Below are 20,469 nucleotides of genomic sequence, written 5' to 3' on the forward strand. Positions count from 1 at the left end.
CCCATCCTGACGTAGGATGTGCACCGAGGACTTCTACGCCAGCAGTCAGAACAGCTCTGCTAGAGCCTGCGCTGAGAACTGGGGGATTCGCTGCATGTAACGGCTGAGACTTTACCAACCTCTCTCAGGCTTTTCTTTCGTCAATAACAAACCTTTAGAGGGTAGATTCGAAAGGACTGGTCAGTGGTTTGTGGGTGAGAGCCAGAGTGTCATGGACCTGGGGCCTGGGGCTGCTTTCTGGGGAGCGGACAGAACTCGTCCGGGGAAGGTGGGATGGGCTCGAAACCCCTCACCTGTGTGTGAGGCCGGGGGCCTCCTGGGGCCCGGGGATTGCTGGGGTGTCGGGGGGGGGGGGGTTGCTCGTGAGGCTTCTGACCAGCAGCCGGGCCCCCCCCGACCGGGGGACTGACCTGATGGGGACTCCGCCCTCGGGCTTGATGACCTGCCGCTCTCGCCCGGCCTCCTCCTCCAGGGTCTTGATGATGAAGCGGAGCCCGGCCGACTGCAGCCCCACCTCGGAGCTGGACTTCTGGACCAGCTCGGCCGCCTCGGCCACCCGCTCCAGGGAGCTCTTCTTGGCCGCGCCCTTCACGCTGCTCAGCACTGGGCGGGCGACGCACCCGTCACCAGCAGCACCGGGCTGCCCCGCCCCCGGCCGCCCGCCCCACGGGTCCCCACAGACCATCCCCCCGGCCGCCCGCCCCGCCAGCCCCACGGGTCCCCACAGACCATCCCCCCGGCCGCCCGCCCCGCCAGCCCCACGGGTCCCCACAGACCATTCCCCCGGCCGCCCGCCCCGCCAGCCCCACGGGTCCCCACAGACCATTCCCCCGGCCGCCCGCCCCGCCAGCCCCACGGGTCCCCACAGACCATTCCCCCGGCCGCCCGCCCCGCCAGCCCCACGGGTCCCCACAGACCATCCCCCCGGCCGCCCCTCCCCGCCAGCCCCACGGGTCCCCACAGACCATCCCCCCGGCCGCCCGCCCCGCCAGCCCCACGGGTCCCCACAGACCATTCCCCCGGCCGCCCGCCCCGCCAGCCCCACGGGTCCCCACAGACCATCCCCCCGGCCGCCCGCCCCGCCAGCCCCACGGGTCCCCACAGACCATCCCCCCGGCCGCCCGCCCCGCCAGCCCCACGGGTCCCCACAGACCATCCCCCCGGCCGCCCGCCCCGCCAGCCCCACGGGTCCCCACAGACCATTCCCCCGGCCGCCGCCCCGCCAGCCCCACGGGTCCCCACAGACCATCCCCCCGGCCGCCCGCCCCGCCAGCCCCACGGGTCCCCACAGACCATCCCCCCGGCCGCCCGCCCCGCCAGCCCCACGGGTCCCCACAGACCATCCCCCCGGCCGCCCGCCCCGCCAGCCCCACGGGTCCCCACAGACCATCCCCCCGGCCGCCCGCCCCGCCAGCCCCACGGGTCCCCACAGACCATCCCCCCGGCCGCCCGCCCCGCCAGCCCCACGGGTCCCCACAGACCATCCCCCCGGCCGCCCCTCCCCGCCAGCCCCACGGGTCCCCACAGACCATCCCCCCGGCCGCCCGCCCCGCCAGCCCCACGGGTCCCCACAGACCATCCCCCCGGCCGCCCGCCCCGCCAGCCCCACGGGTCCCCACAGACCATCCCCCCGGCCGCCCGCCCCGCCAGCCCCACGGGTCCCCACAGACCATCCCCCCGGCCGCCCGCCCCGCCAGCCCCACGGGTCCCCACAGACCATTCCCCCGGCCGCCCGCCCCGCCAGCCCCACGGGTCCCCACAGACCATCCCCCCGGCCGCCCGCCCCGCCAGCCCCACGGGTCCCCACAGACCATCCCCCCGGCCGCCCCTCCCCGCCAGCCCCACGGGTCCCCACAGACTGGCCCTCTTCCGCCCCTCCCCGCCAGCCCCACGGGTCCCCACAGACCATCCCCCCGGCCGCCCGCCCCGCCAGCCCCACGGGTCCCCACAGACCATCCCCCCGGCCGCCCGCCCCGCCAGCCCCACGGGTCCCCACAGACCATCCCCCCGGCCGCCCCTCCCCGCCAGCCCCACGGGTCCCCACAGACTGGCCTTCTTCCGCCCCTCCCCGCCAGCCCCACGGGTCCCCACAGACCGGCCCTCCCCGCCAGCCCCACAGACTGCCCCTCTTCTGCCCCCCCCCCAGCCCCACGGGTCCCCACAGACCGGCCCTCTTCCGCCCCTCCCCGCCAGCCCCAGGGGTCCCCAAAGACCGGCCCTCTTCCGCCCCTCCCCGCCATGCTGCCAGCCCCTCGGGTCCCCCAGTGATCACCCCTCTTCCCCCCCGCTGTCAGCCCCACAGAGCGCCCCTCTTCCGCCCCTCCCCGCCATGCTGCCAGCCCCACGGGTCCCCCATAGTTCACCCCTCTCCCCCCCCCCCGCTGTCAGCCCCATAGGTCCCCCACAGAGCGCCCCTCTTTCCCCCTCCCCGCTGTGCTGCCAGGCCCACGGGTCACCCGAGCCCATCACCAGCTCTGCCTGGCCCGGCGCCCCGCAGTGACAGCGTGTGCCCCCCGCCCCACCCCACACGTACCCTTGGCTTTCTCCTCCTGCATCTCGGGGCAGGGCAGCCCCTCTGCCCGCAGCAGCTCGCTGAACAGCTGCCAGTCGGATTTCTCCGGGGGGGCCGGGGCGGGGGCCGGCACGCTGGCGGCGGGAGGCTCTTTCTTGGGTTTCTTGGACGCCAGGGAGGGGGGGCTCTCCGAGGAGGCTGCGTCCCGCCCCCGCCCGCCCGGCTGCGCCCCCCCCGCGTGCAGGAAGTACTTGGTGTAGACGTGGGAGCTGCACAGGTCACTCAGGGTGCAGCCCTGGCTCTGCTGGCTCAGCACCTGCAGCACTTTCTGGGCCAGCTCCGCCGGGACCGACAGCTGGATCAGCGCCTCCTCCTCCAGCGCCGCCAGCTGGAAACCCAGGGCTGGGCTCAGTCCTCGGGGAGCCGCAGGGCCGGGCTAGGACCCCGGCCCCGCCCGATCCCACCGGCCCAGCCCGACGGGGACACCCCCGGCCCCGCCCGGCCCTAGCCCAGCCCGACGGGGACACCCCCGGCCCCGCCCGGCCCCAGCCCAGCCCCACGGGGACACCCCCGGCCCCGCCCGGCCCAAGCCCAGCCCGACGGGGACACCCCCGGCCCAGCCCGGCCCCAGCCCAGCCCGACGGGGACACCCCCGGCCCCGCCCGGCCCCAGCCCAGCCCCACGGGGACACCCCCGGCCCCGCCCGGCCCCAGCCCAGCCCGACGGGGACACCCCCGGCCCCGCCCGGCCCCAGCCCAGCCCGACGGGGACACCCCCGGCCCCGCCCGATCCCACCGGCCCAGCCCGACGGGGACACCCCCGGCCCCGCCCGGCCCCAGCCCAGCCCGACGGGGACACCCCCGGCCCCGCCCGGCCCCAGCCCAGCCCGACGGGGACACCCCCGGCCCCGCCCGATCCCACCGGCCCAGCCCGACGGGGACACCCCCGGCCCCGCCCGATCCCACCGGCCCAGCCCGACGGGGACACCCCCGGCCCCGCCCGATCCCACCGGCCCAGCCCGACGGGGACACCCCCGGCCCCGCCCGATCCCACCGGCCCAGCCCGACGGGGACACCCCCGGCCCCGCCCGATCCCACCGGCCCAGCCCGACGGGGACACCCCCGGCCCCACCCGATCCCACCAGCCCAGCCCGACGGGGACACCCCCGGCCCCGCCCGATCCCACCGGCCCAGCCCGACGGGGACACCCCCGGCCCCGCCCGGCCCCAGCCCAGCCCGACGGGGACACCCCCGGCCCCACCCGATCCCACCGGCCCAGCCCGACGGGGACACCCCCGGCCCCGCCCGGCCCCAGCCCAGCCCGACGGGGACACCCCCGGCCCCGCCCGATCCCACCGGCCCAGCCCGACGGGGACACCCCCGGCCCCGCCCGATCCCACCGGCCCAGCCCGACGGGGACACCCCCGGCCCAGCCCGGCCCCAGCCCAGCCCGACGGGGACACCCCCAGCCCAAACCCAGCCCGATCCCACCGGCACCAGCCCAGCCCCACGGGGACACCCCCGGCCCAGCCCGATCCCAGCCCAGCCCGACGGGGACACCCCCGGCCCAAACCCAGCCCGATCCCACCGGCACCGGCCCAGCCCCACGGGGACACCCCCGGCCCCGCCTGATGGCACCGGCCCAGCCCCACGGGGACACCCCCGGCCCCGCCCGGCCCCAGCCCAGCCCCACGGGGACACCCCCGGCCCAAACCCAGCCCGATCCCACCGGCCCAGCCCCACGGGGACACCCCCGGCCCCGCCTGATGGCACCGGCCCAGCCCCACGGGGACACCCCCGGCCCAGCCAGAAGCAGCCCCAGAGCCCTAAGGGAGACCTGCCGGTGGCTGCTGAAGCATCAGGCCCAGGCAGAGACACAGTCCAACAGGCTGGATGAGCAAGAGCTGGTCTCCTCTTTCCTCCCCCTCCCTCTGCTCCAGCCCAACCCCTGCTCCCGGCGCCCTGCCTGCCCTCCCGTTCAGCCTCCCTTCCCACCGCACCCCAGCCCAGCACTGCCCCCCACGGCCATCTCCCCTTCACCTGCTCCCGTTCATCCTGGCCCCCGGCCACGGCCACCTCCCCCCATCCTGCTGCCCCCCCCCGGCATCTCTCCTCCCCCACCTGCTCCTCCTGGTGCTGCTGGACGAGGCGGACGATCTCCCGCTGCTCGGGCGGTTCTAGCTTCTTGACGAAGAAGAGCAGCTCCCACCACTCGGCTCGGCTCAGGGCCCCGCCCTCCTCGCAGCCCCGCTCCGTCAGGTAGGGCAGGGAGTACAGCCCCCCCTGGGGCTTGCAGTAAAACGTCTGGCTCACTGCGGGGGCAGAGCAAGGAGAGAGCCTGTCACCGCCCCGAGCGCCCCAGGGGAGAGCTGGCCTGGGCCAGGCAGGCAGCCGAGGGAACCCTGGGAGCAAGCAGCAAACTCTCCTCCCCGGCAAGGCAGTGACTGAAAGGCACGGGCGGTGCCACGCGAGTCGCAGAAACCATCGGAATTAGACGTGTCGGGGGTCACTGCAAGGGGCGGCGGCTGGGGGGCTCTGTCCCACCAGCTCCCAGCTCCGTGGCCTCTGGTCGGTGGGCATTTGGACACACAGGGCCGGCTGGGAACCAGCGGGAAGCCCTTTCCCCAGGCGGCGGTACCACACGTGGCCAGTCTAGAGCCACGCAAGCCGACAGCGGTCGAGAGCCCCTGCTGTTCGCTGCACTGCCGTGCAGGGATCTGTCAGCGGCCCTTGGCCCCGCGGATGCATCGCCTGCGTCACGCAAGGGACTCGCCTCGCGGCTAACCCCAGGTGAGTCCGTCCTGCCACGTTTCTTCATTGGCCACGCCCGGTCTCTGCCAAGCCTGCACGCGCATCCTCGCCCAGAGAAACAGCCCGAAAGCGCCAGGCCTGGGGAGATGCTGTCAGCAGTCACCGGCACGTCTCGTACGGGACTCAGGGGCTGCTTCTGGCTGGGCCAGGGATATCCCGTCGGGCTGGGCCGGCGCCGGTTTGGTTCTCATCTGGGGCTATTCTCCAGGCTCTGCCCGTGAGCATCCGATCCCTGAGGGACTGAGTCGGCACCCGTCATTTCACACACGGCGGGCGTAATCCCTCCATCCCCCGAGGCCCAGCCATTCCCAATACGGGGGGTAGTCTGGCACACACCCTACTGGCCTACTTGAGAGCGCAGCCCAAGCGTGTATTGTCGTAGCGGGTGCATAACGGGAGCGTGACGCACGATGCTTTGGCCGACGGCGATTTGCTCGCAAGGTCTGCAGGCTTCTATCTCGCTTTTTCCCGCGCTGATGCTGCCTGCTTTGCGAACGCAGCTGGGCCTTGGCGTAAGGCTGCCCTCCTCTGTCGGGCGCTCTGTCCCTGGCTCGGGGGGAGCGACGAGCGGGGGAGAAGGGCCTCCGGGAGGTCCGGACGACTTGAGGCACTTGGAGATGAGGCGGGAACACCCCTGCTGCCTGCGGCTGGCTGAAGAACTGAGTGGCACGGTACGGGCCTCGAGCCAGGCAGACCCTCTCGCAGGGGAGACACAAAGCAAAGCTGAGAAGCTGAACAAGAGCCACCAAGGAATAAGCTGGGAACCGGAGGCGACCTTGGAAGGGGACGTGACGGCAACCAGACGCTGCAGCACCTAGACTCCAACGGGAACTTCCCTGTCTGAGGAGGGGAGCTGTGGCCATTAAACTCAGAGGAACCCGACTCCTCCCTCAGCCAGCCTGGCCTGGCCAGCGAGACGACTGGGGCCACGACTGATGGTAACTATGTGCTATCTGCAGGGCCGCTGGGCGGGGGCTTGTCTTCAGGCTGCGGGCGCCAGCTGCTTCTCTACGGCATTCTCAAGGAATGCCTTTCCCCTCAGAAGGCATCTTGCCTTTCCCCTCAGAAAGATCCCGGGTGCGTCTCATCAGCACAAGGGCAGCAGGTCTGAACGTGCCCTGAGTCGGGGGCGTTAGTCTCTGCTTGCTTCTTGGAACACACCCGCACGTGGCTCAGCAAGCGATGGACTTCGCCCGGGACGCTCCGGATTTGGGCCTTCGGCGGGAACAGCGTCAACGGCCCAAGCAGCTTCTGCGCGAGGCGAGTCTTCCCCAGTTGTCCGCGGGTCTTCCCGGCCAATCTTCCAGTAGCTGCAAGGGAGCGGAAACGGGCCCAGGCGGCGGCTTGACGGGGCCTTAGCTAATTCTGAGTTTGGAAGGCTTTGTGCGCGTCATGGCCCAAGTACCCACCTGCCTGGCCTCCTGGGTTCTCTCCCCACTGAGACGCCTCTCGGCATGTTCTCAATAGGCGCCGATCCATCATCTGCCGGGCCTGCCAAATCCACAGCCACAAGCGCATCCCGGACCGTGTCGCCCGCCTGTGCTTTGCCCCAGTCCTACAGATCTCGTGGGGGGGACCAACTGTAGGGGCGGAGCCTGCGGGAAGGCCAATCAGAGAGGGGCGTGCAGGGCGCAATCGAGGGCAGCTCGCCGGAGCCCTGTTCCAAGACGCTGCTCAGCAGAGCAGGGGGTCCTGGGGAAGAGTGAAGAGGAGCAGAGCTGCGCAGGCTCAGGGGAGCTGGACAGAAGCCCCAGCCGGATACCTGCCCGGGTGCGGCCCTGCCGAAGGGCTGAGAAGGTGCTGGGGTCGCGGGGCAGCTTGCCCTGAGCGAGCGGCTAGACATAGGGGCTGCAGCTGGACTGAGGACGGCTGATGCCCAGAAGGGGTGGGCGCTGCCAGGGGCATGTCCTGAGCAGGATGCCATGATCCAGGGAGCGGGTCCCGAGCCGGGGGGGGGGGGGGGGGAAACCCCTGCCCAAGGGTGGCCATAAAGGTAGCGAATTCCCAGTGTGACCAGCAGGAGGTGCCGCAGGAGTGAGTCAACCCCGTGGGGCCATTTCTCAGATTGGCGGTCCTGACTCAAAAGGGAGTTGCGGGGAAGGGGGGCACCAGGCTGTTTGAGGGGGGCTGCCCTTACTTCTGCTCCGCCTTCAGAGCCGGGGGGCCGGAGACCGGCCGCTGACGATCAGGGGCCAGCACAGAAATCAGGGTGGCAATACCTTGCCATGCCATCTCCTGGAGGCAGTCCTGGGCTCCTGGCCTGCAGCCAACGCATGCCAGCTGCCCCGCTCGGAAGGCGCCCCCACTGCCAGCAGCCCCCCCTACAAGAACCTTGTAACCCCCCAACTCCGTTTGGGGTCAGGACCCTCCAAGGACACCACCACGGCATCTCAGATTTCCAGTCTTCCCAACCCAGGGACGGTGGAACTGACCACCAGGCTGTGAATGTCCCCCAGTCGTAGGGGAACGGGCTGCCAGTGCGAGCAGGCTCATCCTGCAGATTTACAACGGCCCTTTCTTCACACCTCCCAGCCAGCGGCTGAATCCGGACGGTGCCTGGGGACCAGCCTCACCTACCCACCTACCCACAAACCGATGGAGTTCGGGAGTTGTCGGGAAAGAGCATCTGGACGCAGCGCTGTGCCACCCCCGCTGACGTTCATTGCTCTGCGTCTGGATTCCAGGCCTTGGAACGGATGCAGAGAAGGGAACTGGGGGCTTCCTCCCAGCCGTCAGCGTCAGATTTGCCTGCACCTCTTACTTCAGCGAGGTCCCAGGCCACGTTCCGCTCACGGTGAGGTGCAGCCGGTGTATTTCCTGCGCGAAGGAACGCGGCGCCGCCCAGAGCACTGACTCACGACCCTGCACGGCCAGCGCCGGCCACAGCCTACGCGGCTACCGACACGCCCCGGCACAGCCTCCGGGTCGGACGGGTTCTCGACTACACAGCGACAGGGCTGCTCCGGGCTGGCCACGCGTGAGCCGCCGTGCTCGTGGGGGAACAGGCTTTGGGAAGACCCCAACTCGACCCGTTTCCAATGGCAACGTGTTCTCGGAATCGGCACCAAGAGCGGGGCCGGGGGGGCAGCAAGCCCTGGCCGCCACCGCGGGTCACGTCACCGACACGTCCCCGCCTTTCTACGGCTCACCTGCCCCGAACAGCCCTGCGCCCAGCCTGCTCGGCGGGCCGGCCCCCAGGCCAGGCTGGGGCACCCTCCCACCCGCAGCCCTAGCTGCGCCTTCAGCGGGGTGGTGCGCACCTCCGGCCAGGGAGGAAAGCAAGGCTTGCTGGGAGGGGCCCCGCTGAAACGGGGGATGCTGAGGACCCCATTCCCTTCCTCGCGTGGCAGGCTCCCCAGAGAGGGCACCCCCGGGCTGCAGCGCACCTGCACGGCTCCAGCGAGGTGCCCACGCGGCCCGGCCCCAGCGCCTCCCCGGGGGAGGGGTTATGGCTGTGCCTCAGGGCAAGGCAGGGCCCCTCCGCGAGGGGTGGGACGGAGCAGGGACACACTTGCCCAAGGTCACCAAGCAGGCCTGGCGGAGCCAATGGCCAGAGCCCCCCGCCCGCCCAGCCTGAGGGTCAGGCAGGCGCCCCAGCCCCAGCACTCACCAGTGGTCAGTTTCAGGTTCTCCGTCAGGCTGGACACCTTCTCCTGCGCCTCCCGCTCCGCCTGGCCCGTGGAACTGACAATCTCCACCATGTGCCAGTGCACCCAGTAGGTGCGGCCCAGGGACTGCCAGTAAACCTGCAGGGGAGCCCAACACAGCCTGTCACGCAGGGCCACTTAGCCCCCAGGCAGGAGCCGCCAGCCAGAGCCCCCCATGCCAGCGGCTCTCCCCAGCGGCCCCCCCAGAGCCAGCGGCTCTCCCCAGCGCCCCCTCCAGGGCCAGCGGCTCTCCCCAGCGCCCCCCCCAGGGCCAGCGGCTCTCCCCAGCGCCCCCTACAGGGCCAGCGGCTCTCCCCAGCGCCCCCCCCAGGGCCAGCGGCTCTCCCCAGCGCCCCCTACAGGGCCAGCGGCTCTCCCCAGCGCCCCCTACAGGGCCAGCGGCTCTCCCCAGCGCCCCCTCCAAGGCCAGCGGCTCTCCCCAGCGCCCCCTCCAGGGCCAGCGGCTCTCCCCAGCGCCCCCTCCAGGGCCAGCGGCTCTCCCCAGAGCCCCCTCCAGGGCCAGCGGCTCTCCCCAGAGCCCCCTACAGGGCCAGCGGCTCTCCCCAGAGCCCCCTACAGGGCCAGCGGCTCTCCCCAGCGCCCCCTCCAAGGCCAGCGGCTCTCCCCAGCGCCCCCTCCAAGGCCAGCGGCTCTCCCCAGCGCCCCCCCCAGGGCCAGCGGCTCTCCTCAGCGCCCCCCCCAGGGCCAGCGGCTCTCCCCAGCGCCCCCCCCAGGGCCAGCGGCTCTCCCCAGCGCCCCCTCCAAGGCCAGCGGCTCTCCCCAGCGCCCCCTCCAAGGCCAGCGGCTCTACCCAGCGCCCCCTCCAAGGCCAGCGGCTCTCCCCAGCGCCCCCTCCAAGGCCAGCGGCTCTCCCCAGCGCCCCCCCCAGGGCCAGCGGCTCTCCTCAGCGCCCCCCCCAGGGCCAGCGGCTCTCCCCAGCGCCCCCTCCAAGGCCAGCGGCTCTCCCCAGCGCCCCCTCCAAGGCCAGCGGCTCTCCCCAGCGCCCCCTCCAAGGCCAGCGGCTCTCCCCAGCGCCCCCTCCAAGGCCAGCGGCTCTCCCCAGCGCCCCCCCCAGGGCCAGCGGCTCTCCCCAGCGCCCCCCCCAGGGCCAGCGGCTCTCCCCAGTGCTCCCTCCAAGGCCAGCGGCTCTCCCCAGCGCCCCCTCCAAGGCCAGCGGCTCTCCCCAGCGCCCCCTCCAAGGCCAGCGGCTCTCCCCAGCGCCCCCTCCAAGGCCAGCGGCTCTCCCCAGCGCCCCCCCCAGGGCCAGCGGCTCTCCTCAGCGCCCCCCCCAGGGCCAGCGGCTCTCCCCAGCGCCCCCTCCAAGGCCAGCGGCTCTCCCCAGCGCCCCCTCCAAGGCCAGCGGCTCTCCCCAGCGCCCCCTCCAAGGCCAGCGGCTCTCCCCAGCGCCCCCTCCAAGGCCAGCGGCTCTCCCCAGCGCCCCCCCCAGGGCCAGCGGCTCTCCCCAGCGCCCCCCCCAGGGCCAGCGGCTCTCCCCAGTGCTCCCTCCAAGGCCAGCGGCTCTCCCCAGCGCCCCCTCCAAGGCCAGCGGTTCTCCCCAGCGCCCCCTCCAAGGCCAGCGGCTCTCCCCAGCGCCCCCTCCAAGGCCAGCGGTTCTCCCCAGCGCCCCCTCCAAGGCCAGCGGCTCTCCCCAGCGCCCCCTCCAAGGCCAGCGGCTCTCCCCAGCGCCCCCTCCAAGGCCAGCGGCTCTACCCAGCGCCTGCAGACGGTACCTGGACGGGCGGCGTGCCATCGTTGCTCTGCCGGAACTCGCCCTCGTCGCCCGCGCTGACCTGCTCGTAGTCCTCTAGCATGCGCACCCACATGCCCCGCGCCAGGCTGCCCTGCACGTACTCCACGTAGCTGCTGCGGCTCGGGAAGGCCGAGCGCGTCTTGAAGGCGCTGGCCTCCTTCTTGGGCAGGGAGGCGGGCACCCGGACGGCGGCGCAGGCGGGCGCCTTGGGCTGGAAGATGGAGCGGACGACCCGGGGCCGCCCCGCCGGCAGGGCCAGCAGCTCCAGCCTCTGGCTGCGGTCCCAGCCCATCACCCGCACCAGCTCGGAGATGAGATTGGCCATGGCCATGCTGAACTCAAACTCCCGCTGCACACGGCTCCTCTCCCCCACGTGGGTGCCGGGCGCCGCGCCGTCCGGCCGCTCCCCGCCCAGCTCCGGGCTGCTGCTCAGCTTGTCCACCAGGGAGGTGACGCACAGGTAGCGCTTCACCAGGGAGAACAGCAGCTTCCCGGGGATCTGCAACGGGCGCAGCATCAGAGTCCGGCGAGCCCCACGGGCCTCCGGCATCCTCCCCCCCTTCCCTCCCCTCCCCCATCCCCACGGGCCTCTGGCATCCTCCCCTCCCCCATCCCCAATGGGCCTCCGGCATCCTCCCCTCCCCTCCCCCAGCCCCACGGGCCTCCGGCATCCTCCCCTCCCCTCCCCCAGCCCCACGGGCCTCCGGCATCCTCCCCCCCTCCCCTCCCCTCCCCCAGCCCCACGGGCCTCCGGCATCCTCCCCTCCCCTCCCCCAGCCCCACGGGCCTCCGGCATCCTCCCCCCCTTCCCTCCCCTCCCCCAGCCCCACGGGCCTCCGGCATCCTCCCCTCCCCCATCCCCAATGGGCCTCCGGCATCCTCCCCTCCCCTCCCCCATCCCCAACGGGCCTCCGGCATCCTCCCCTCCCCTCCCCCAGCCCCACGGGCCTCCGGCATCCTCCCCTCCCCTCCCCCAGCCCCACGGGCCTCCGGCATCCTCCCCTCCCCTCCCCCAGCCCCAACGGGCCTCCGGCATCCTCCCCCCCTCCCCTCCCCTCCCCCATCCCCAACAGGCCTCTGGGCTCCCTCCCGCCACCCCAGACAGCCCCCAGGGCCCGGCTGCTGCGCCCCTCCCCCGGCTAGCCGCCCGCGGCACCTGGGGCAGGTGGATCCCCTCGAAGGACATGCAGTGCTCGTCGGAGGACGTGGTCTCTGCAAACAGCTCCAGCAGGGTGTAGCGGCTGTCGAAGTCCATGTGGTGCTCGATGCCGTCCTGCTGGCTCAGGGACAGGAGAACGTAGGCCCGGCTCCCTGCAGCCGACACACACGGGCTGAATGCCTCCCTGCGCCCGCCCCGCCGCAGCCTTCTCGGCCCCCCCCGGACTCGCCTGGAGGGCTGGGATCCCACTAGCCTCTCGGGGCACCCAGCCTGCAGGGACCCTGCTCAGCCCTTGCCCCAGGGCTCCCGCTGCCCAGGAGACGAGGCAGGCACCCCGGGGCAGCCGGGGGCTGCTGCCCAAACCAAGGAGGCGCCTGGGTCCACACGGACAGGCCCAAGTACCAGCTGCCCTCTCCCCCCGCCCGAGCCGTCCCAGCCACACAGGCTGCCCTGGGCTGTCCGGGAGGGGGAGGCTGGCAGGCCGGGTGTCAGCTCACGCCAAGGCCCCAGGCTCCCTGGACACGGGCCAGTCGGGCCCGGCTCGCCTGCGGGTCAGCGCCGGTAAGACCCAGATCCCAGCTGTGCGAGGGGTTTGCTGCCGAGGCCGTTTGAGCCCTGCCGAGTGCCGCTCGCACCGACCCGGCCTCTGGAGCCCGCGGCCCCCCCCGCAGCGCGTCTGGACTCGGGGGGCAAAGATTCCTGCCCACGAGCAAGAGACCCCCGCGCTGCTCAGCCTGGGACAGCCCGAAGGGGCACCCCGAGCTCCTTCCCGCAGACACTGACCGTGCCCTGCGAAATCCGAGGCAGTAACTCGCCTGCCTGCACGTTTCCCGTTGTAACCGGGGCAGGAGCCCTCCCCTCTCGTCGGTTAATAAGCCTGTAGTCGGTTTGTTACAGGAGGGCTACAGGCCTCGTCGTGGGCTGACACCGAGTCCGACTGGCCGGGGGAAGTGACCGGTGCGGTGGGACTGGGCGGAGCCTGAACATTATTGTGGGTTTCCACGGGAAGTGACGGTTCCTCGGTCGAGTCTCCTGGTGGCGCGGTGCCTAGAGCCCAAGGGGGCCGTCTGACTCCAAGGCAAGTCTGCTCTAGAGCATCACGAGTCCACACGTGTCCCTGGGCTGGGGAAATCCAATTACAGGCCACACCTCCGGTCTGGGGGGGGGGCGTGCACCCGCGGTGGCGAGCCGCTCTACCAGCATGCCCGGCAGCACAGCTCCCTGCCGTACCAGCCGGTCCCACCCACCTGCCGGCTCCCTGGGAAGGGGAAACGGGACAGGCACACCCGCGTAGCAGCAGGCATGGTGCCGGCGCTCTGCCCGGCTCTGCCCAGGGCCAGTCCCTGTTTGAGGGGGGCTCAGGGTGCTGGTGGCTGCCGCGTTCCCTTGGGCAGCAGAAGCCAGTCCCATGCTCAAAGGGACGTGACCCCAGCTCTGAATCCCTTGGCGGTCGGGAAAGGGCCCTACGTAAACGTCTTCCCTTCCCAGAGCCCCACCCGGCCCCCCGCCCGCCATGTCCAGCAGCCTCGGCCCAGCCCCGCCCCTCGCGGGGGCTCCCCGCCAGGAGACCTCACCTGCGTCGTGGGAAGCCAGGGCCCTCAGCATCTTGCCGGCGCTGCGGCGGATTTGCTTCTCCTCGTTACACAGCATCCTCATCAGCAGGTCCAGGGCCCCGGTCTCCTTGAAGACGCCCGTGAGCGAGCCGATGCTGGCGTAGGCGCTCAGCACGTGGATGGTGTTGAGGACGGAAGACTCCGGCCCCGTGGGCCCGGCCATCTGCCGGCCGGCCCGCTGCACCAGGTTCCGGACGTCGGCCTTCATCTCCAGCAGCGAGGCCTCGTCCAGCTCCACGTCCGGGGGGAACGCGCTGGGGGCCTTCTCCTCCTTCACCCGCTGCCCCTCCGGCTTCCTCTTGCCCAGCAGCGTCGGGCAGTTGGCGTAAACCTCCTCCGCCAACATCCACATCAGGATGCTCTCCGCCTTGCTCTCCGCCGACGAGGCATTGGTGCTGCTCCCCGGGCCCTCCTCCAGGCTGAGGATGCTCCAGCGAATCAGGTACTCCGTGTGGCCATCGGGGCCCCGGCGCTGCCGGATCAGCTCCTCCGGGTAGGCCTGCAGTGTGGGCCCCAGGTGCACCAGCAGGTTTCCGTTCCTCCTCTCGCCCACCATGACGGGGAACGTCTGCGCAGAGAGAGAGGCGGGAGCAGGTTACGATCCACCCAGGGAGCCCGGTCGAGAGCCCGCCAGGCGAGAGCCGCTGGGACCCCGTTGGGAGGAGAGGGGGCTGGATGGAAAGCTGTCCCCTGGGCCTCCTGCCCCCCCGTCAGTGCCCTCGAGGGAACGTCCCCATCAGCAAGCGAGCTGCTCTCACCCTACGCTCCCTGTGAGTCCGGGGCCCAGCCCGTTACAGGGGAGCCAGAGACCCCCATCCCATTTCAGGCTCCCACAGCCGCGTGCACTGAGCTTTCACCATAAATCCCGTCGCTAGGGGCGGACGGCAAGAAGGGCTGCGACGGGCCAGGCCCATGGGAGCCACCCGGCGGACGGAAAAGCCCCAGGAGCCCAGCCACGGAAGCAGGGCACTGGTATGAGACGCAGGAGACCCAGGCCCTGCCCTGCCACCGACCGGCTGTGAGACCTTAGGCAAATCGCCACCTCTGCTGAAAGCCCGCTGACCAAACCCTAGGCTTACCTGCGAGGGCTAGGAAGGAATACACGCACAGGCACGCTGGGCGAAACCCACAGCCCCCTTAGCCAGTATCGCGGTGCTGGCAGCGGCCAGTCCGAAAGAGTCAGTAGGAGCACGCAGAACCAGGCAAGCGTGGACAGATCCACCCGCTCCCATCCCAGCCTCGACAGTCAGATGCTGAGGGTCACACCTAGCAAGGAGTCACATCCAGGGCCATCTCGAGGATCAGCCATTGATGGACTTGTCCTCCTTGCCTGTAACTCCCCGCATCTGGAGAAGTGGGCGGGGCCCTCGAAAGCGCATGACACCAGCTCCATGGTTTGTTAGTCTCTAAGGTGCTGCAGGACTATTCGTTGTTTTTCCATTGTTTTTCAGTTACAGACTAACATGGCTCCCCCTCCGCAACTTATGAACTTAGCTAGTTCTTTTTTCAACTCAGTTGCACTTATGCCCATCCCAATCTCCCACGGCAATGAGTTCCACGGGTTAATCACACACTGTGCAAAAAAGTACTTTCCTCCTCCTTGTATTAAACTACTGCCTACTCATTTCACTAAATGCCCCCTGGTGTTTGCACTGTGGGAAGTGGTAAATCACACTTCTCCTCGCCTTTCCCACACCAGTCATGGTTTATAGACCCCTATCACATCCCTCCTTCACTGTCTCTTTTCAAACTGAACAGACCTAATCTTTTTAGAATCTCCTTGTACAGAAATCTTTCCCAATGCTCGATGGTCTTCATCGCCCTCCTCTGAACCGTTTCCACTATATCCTGTGAGGGGGAACGAGCGCAACTGTGTTCGAGAAGGGGCGCACCGTGGATTTACACATCACCACTATTCTATTTTCTGTCCCGATCCTAAAGCTCGCGAGCCTTTTTGACGGCGGTGGCACCCACGTCATACAACAAGCACACGGAGGGAGAAAGTTCATGGCAAACCCAGGCTGGATAGCCTGGAAAGGCGACAGAGACGGGAGCAGAGGATAAAGCTACTGGAGGGTCAGACAGAGCTGCTGTCAATTCCCCAGCTCCAGATAAAAGCACGGCAGAGGTATGGAGTGGGGCAGAGCAGCTGGCTCCTGGAAGGACCCAGAGCTCTCACCTGGGGGCTGATGGAGGAGGTCAGAGAGGGAAACAGGCAGCACTTGCAGGAAGCCGTTTACTGCTGCTTGGCTGGGCTCTGAAGCCCTGTGCTGAGTTCCATGTACCAAGCGAAGCCTGCTGTTTGACAAGCTGCAGGAGAGTCGCTGCAAAGGCTGGGGGAGGCGCGTGGATCCCTGCACTGTGGGCGGACTCAGCCGGACTCACTGGATGGGGCTCACGGAGGCCAGGTCGAAGATGGTGGTGAAGCTGCATGGTTTACCCTGGAGGAAAAGTGAGACCCCTTGGTCTGGCACACCAACGGAGACGTGGGAGAATTCCAAAGCTGGGACTGGTCCCACCCCTCAAAACTTCAGGAAAATCGGCTTTTGCATATAAACATGCAGAACTGGGAAGCTACTTTGGACAAAGTACCCCATGTAACCTACCAACGTTAACGTTACAACCCACTGGATCGGTAGATCCTATTCTGATGCATTTGGTTCAGGTATGTGAAGTCAGAAATATGAAGTGTGAGTCTGTTCCCAGTTTTCAATGTGCTAACAAGAGCCAGTTCCCCCCTACCCCGAAGGCCTAATGACGTGCTGATCAACTTAACTTGTAAACAGCCTTGTTTATCCTGTAAGCCCAAAGCTGACTGGACTAGAATGACACGTAACCATACCATCTGCTACTTGGATCCATTTTTGAACCTGGTATTTTTCCAAGGAAGGGGGTGGGAATGTCAGACACAAGATTCTAGTTAAACAATGGGAAGCTAACAGCCTTTTGCCCTTAGTTGGCCTGACCAACGGCCTGGCACACCCTAAAAGGATACATAGTGGGCAGAAGACCCAAATCAGAGTAAAAGAGTGTGTGTCTGACTTGAAGATTATGCCTAAAATAAGAACAGCTCTTCAAGGTAAGAATCCGCATGCAGTAAGTTTCTCAGTGAATTAGAACTAGCTCTGGGTTTTCTTTTTGTTTTAAACTAGTAATTTCCTTTAATCTGTCTGTTTTCACTTACAACCACTGAAATCCGACTGTTTGTACTTAATAAAACACTTTCCCTTACTATCAAGTCCAGCGTAAATAGTTATCTGGGGGGAATGACCAGTATGCCTCTCTCTCTTTCATTGATAAAGAGGGTGAACACATCCTCATGAGCTTTCTTTGTGTAAAACTTTTACTCAGAGAAAGACGGGTTTATTTGAGGGTTTGATCCCTTTGGGGGTTGGTTTCCTGGGTGCTGTGCCCTAGAACTGCATCTTCCCAAAGCAGAAGTGGATGAGTGTCTGTGCTGCTCTGCAGGGGGGTAGTAACCCCAACTCTGTGCCGGGTCTGGGTGACACCAGAGGATCTGGCCCAGCAGGAGGGGGTAATAGGGAGCCCCAGAGAGCAAGACGGACATCAGTGGCATGATCAGCACACTGGGGGACAATCCCAAGGGGACTTCTGTGACTGCACCCCATCATAGGGACCACAGCACTAATCCTCAAAGGCTTTCTGAAAACCCTACACCGACAGGAATCACACTTATCCACATGCTTGTCGACAGCCTCAAAGAATTCTAATAGATCGGGAGGCATGACTTTCCTCTACAAAAGCTGGGTTAACAGCCAGGCTTACTCACATAATTCTCGTCTTTACTAGTTTCCAATCAGTTTGCTTGGTACTGGACTTAGGTTCATCAGTCTGTAATTGCCAGGATCACCTCCCGAGCCCTTTTTAAAAGCCAGTATTGCATGAGCTGCCTTCCAGTCACATGGCCTAGCTGCTTGTTTCAGGGCCGAGTCATGTACCACAGCTTCTAGTTTTACAGTTTCACATCTGAGTGCCTTCTGAACTCTCAGGTGAATACATCTATCCTGGTGATGTCTTACAGTTTGTAGGGATATAAGTGGTTAGTCGAGTAGTCGACTATCCGATAAGCACAGGCTTACTGGGTAGTCAAGTGACTACTCAACTAGTCGCTTCCTACCTCCCCCCCCCCCACCCCCTGCCTCTGTATCAGAGGCAGCACAGCAAGGGGAAAGTAGGAGTCGGCTTCCCCCCCAGCATGGTCTCCACGGGGTGCAGGGTGGGGGCAGGAGAGGCAAGGCTGCAGTGGGAGCATCCCCCCCTTAACTAATTGAGTAGTCAATAGAAATTCCATTGCCAACTTGATTAGTCAATTAACGGTTAGTTAACATCCCTAACAGTTTAACGCAGTGATCCCCCAAAGCAGTGCCCATGGGCGCCATGGCACCCACCGGGGCATTTATGTGCGCCCACCGAAGGATCTGGGCCGGCCCTGCCCCAGGCACGTGGCACATGCGCGGTGCCGACCTCGGGTGTGTGGGTGACCCCACTCCTGGGCACGCAGCACATGTGCAGCCCCTGCCCTGGGCACGCAGCACACGTGCAGCGCCGGCCCCTGCCCCGGGCACGCAGCACATGCGTGGCCCCTGCCCCGGGTGCGTGGCACATGCGCGGTGCTGGCCCCTGCCCTGGGCACGCAGCACACGTGCAGCGCCGGCCCCTGCCCCGGGCATGCAGCACATGTGTGGCCCCTGCCCCGGGTGCGTGGCACATGCGCGGTGCTGGCCCCTGCCCTGGGTGCGCAGCACGTGCACGGTGCTGGCCCTGGGCAAGCGGCGCACGGACAGGCCCTGCCCCTGGTGCACGACACATGAGCAGCCCTGGCCCCGTGTGCTCAACAGCCCCAAAAGGTTGGGGACCACTGGTTTAATGTATCAATTTGTTCTAGACACAGTGTTGGACAGTACTTCTAACAGGTTGAACCTCTCTAGGGTCTAGCACCCTGGGGACCTGACCAGAGAATTTGCTGGACCACGGAGGTCAAGATTGTCTAGCAGCATTATCAACACTTTCCGCTGCTCACTGGGCTATTAGGAGACACTGGGGGTAGATCAGAGCCAAGCAGCAGCGCAGAGCACAAGAGCCAGGACTGGCGGCTGCAAAGAAACGAGCGCGCCCGTGAGAAGTAACTAACATCGTACTGGGCCACGGACGGTGCCGGACCAGAGAGGTTCAACCGGGAATTGCCACCCTCCAGAAGAGTAGCCCTGCCGCGGGTCTCTCCTCGCTCCCCGCGGCGGAGAGGGAAGAGCTCACTGCGCTCCAGGGCCCTCTCCCGCAAGAGCGCCTCCGCCACGGAGTCCCCGGGGATCCCGCCCCGGCCGGCCCCGGGGGGGCCCGTTTCAGAGCCAGGCTCCCCCCGGCGGCCTGTGACGTTGGGCTGCGGGGGGGGGTCACTCGGGCGGGGCGGGCCCGAGTGGCTGAGGGGGGCGGGGCGGGGACGCGCGGTTCCCAGGGTACCCGGGGAGGCGCCTCCGCCCGTTACCTGCTCCGGCCACGCCCGCGCCGCTTCCGGGTCCTGGGCGCATGCGCGGCCCCGCCCACGACGGCTCGCGGCTGGAGCCAAGCTGCCCGCGAACCGGAAAAGCCGGGCGGGCGCCAGGGGGAGGGCGGAGCCTCGTGTCAAAGCCCCGCCCCCAGCCCTTGAGGGCCCCGGCTCGAGAGTCTGGCAGCCTCAGCAGCGACCCTGCCACTCACGCTGATTGGCAGGAAAGCGCGCGTGGAGAGGAGGAACCTGGGGGCCAGTCCCCGTGACACCCCCTCAGGGGGGAAGGGCCGACAACCCCTCCCCCCTCTTTCCCCAACCAAGATGGCCTGGGGGGCTGGTCCCCCCACTGGCAGGCAGAGTGGAGCAGGGCAGCCCCAGCTCACTCTGCTCCCCTTCCCGCTGTGCAGTGCGGGTGGCCCTGCACCCCCCAGCACAGCAGCTGGGCCACCCTTGCTCTGTTCCCCAGGCTGAATGCGCAAGGCCCTCCTGCTGCAGACACAGGCACCCCTCCCCGCCAGCTCCTCCGGGCTGCTAGCCGGCCCCTCCCCCACGGTGTCTGCTGCACGACTCCCTCGTGCCCCCCTGTCACTCCCGTTGGCATGTCACAGTAGAAGCCAGTCCTGGACGTGCAGGGGGTTGGAGGCACCTCAGACGTTCTTACTCGTAGATTCCTTGGTTCAAACACAGAACTGCGCCTCAAAGCAGTGGAGATGCAGAGTAGCAAATTCAGGGCCTGTTTGTCCATACGCTCCGGCTGTTTGCACTGCCCTCCAGTGGCACAAAGCAACCAGAGAACGGACGGTAGGATCATCCAAGATTCCTTTCATGGGGTCATCAGAGTTCTGCCTTCTTGAGCCTTGTATCCTGCTCGTCTCCCCCCCATGCGCATTCTGCCTGAGCACCACATTAGGTTCTGAAACTGGATGGAGGGCTCGGTAGGCAGGCATGGCTCAGCCCCCTCCTCCTCTCCAAACCCTGGCCACCCCCTACCTCTCTACCCCCCTCCAACTCTCCTTGCTTCTGGCACCAGCCAGAGTACCAGGTCTGGAGCACTGAGGTGGAACCCAGCCATCATGCCACAAAGGCTCTGGAGAAGCTGAGGCTGCAGAAGGGAGGAGCCGGGGACTAGTGCCTGCTGCGAAAAGCTCCTGCCAGGCCCCACAGGCTTACCTCGGGGTATCTGCAATCCAGGTGCACAGGCTTTCTGCATGGATTGCCCCTTTGATTCTGGGCATCACAGTTCTGGAGTTAACTGCACTTCTGAGGCCCCTTGTGTCCTCCTTAAGGGCACCCATTCCGGCCCCAGTTTCTCCAGCGTCACCTCCCGCAGGGCACAGACCCAGGTCTTCGGCTTGCCATTCCTGGCTCATCCCAGCAGGTCTGACATTAGGCCAGCACCTGACATTCATTCCCTCCCAGGCACAGATCTCTGCTACAACTGAAACGCCATGTGAGTCAAGGCCAGCAGGGGG

The 20,469-nt window shown here is 67.8% G+C and overlaps 1 protein-coding gene across 3 annotated transcripts in view; it reads right to left on the reverse strand.

Moving 5' to 3' along the window:
* Positions 1-19,075, reverse strand: part of LOC112544328 (cullin-9-like) — a 43,171-nt gene extending 24,096 nt beyond the window's left edge. For 2 of the 3 annotated variants that reach the window (XM_075925921.1, XM_075925923.1), the window contains exons 1-8: positions 18,995-19,075; positions 13,453-14,059; positions 11,876-12,030; positions 10,700-11,218; positions 8,933-9,068; positions 4,633-4,823; positions 2,534-2,900; positions 411-603 (exon numbers count right to left, since the gene is read on the reverse strand). In XM_075925921.1, the coding sequence (XP_075782036.1) occupies positions 411-603; positions 2,534-2,900; positions 4,633-4,823; positions 8,933-9,068; positions 10,700-11,218; positions 11,876-12,030; positions 13,453-14,047 (2,156 nt within the window). In that variant the 5' untranslated portion in view covers positions 14,048-14,059; positions 18,995-19,075. Of the gene's footprint in view, positions 1-410; positions 604-2,533; positions 2,901-4,632; positions 4,824-8,932; positions 9,069-10,699; positions 11,219-11,875; positions 12,031-13,452; positions 14,060-15,670; positions 15,904-18,994 lie in introns of those variants that run through there. The other variant, XM_075925922.1, reaches the window with a different exon arrangement.
* Between the last annotated feature and the right edge of the window lie 1,394 nt (positions 19,076-20,469).

The sequence above is a fragment of the Pelodiscus sinensis genome, chromosome 3, assembly GCF_049634645.1.
Source record: "Pelodiscus sinensis isolate JC-2024 chromosome 3, ASM4963464v1, whole genome shotgun sequence".
In the NCBI taxonomy this organism is placed as follows: domain Eukaryota; kingdom Metazoa; phylum Chordata; order Testudines; family Trionychidae; genus Pelodiscus; species Pelodiscus sinensis.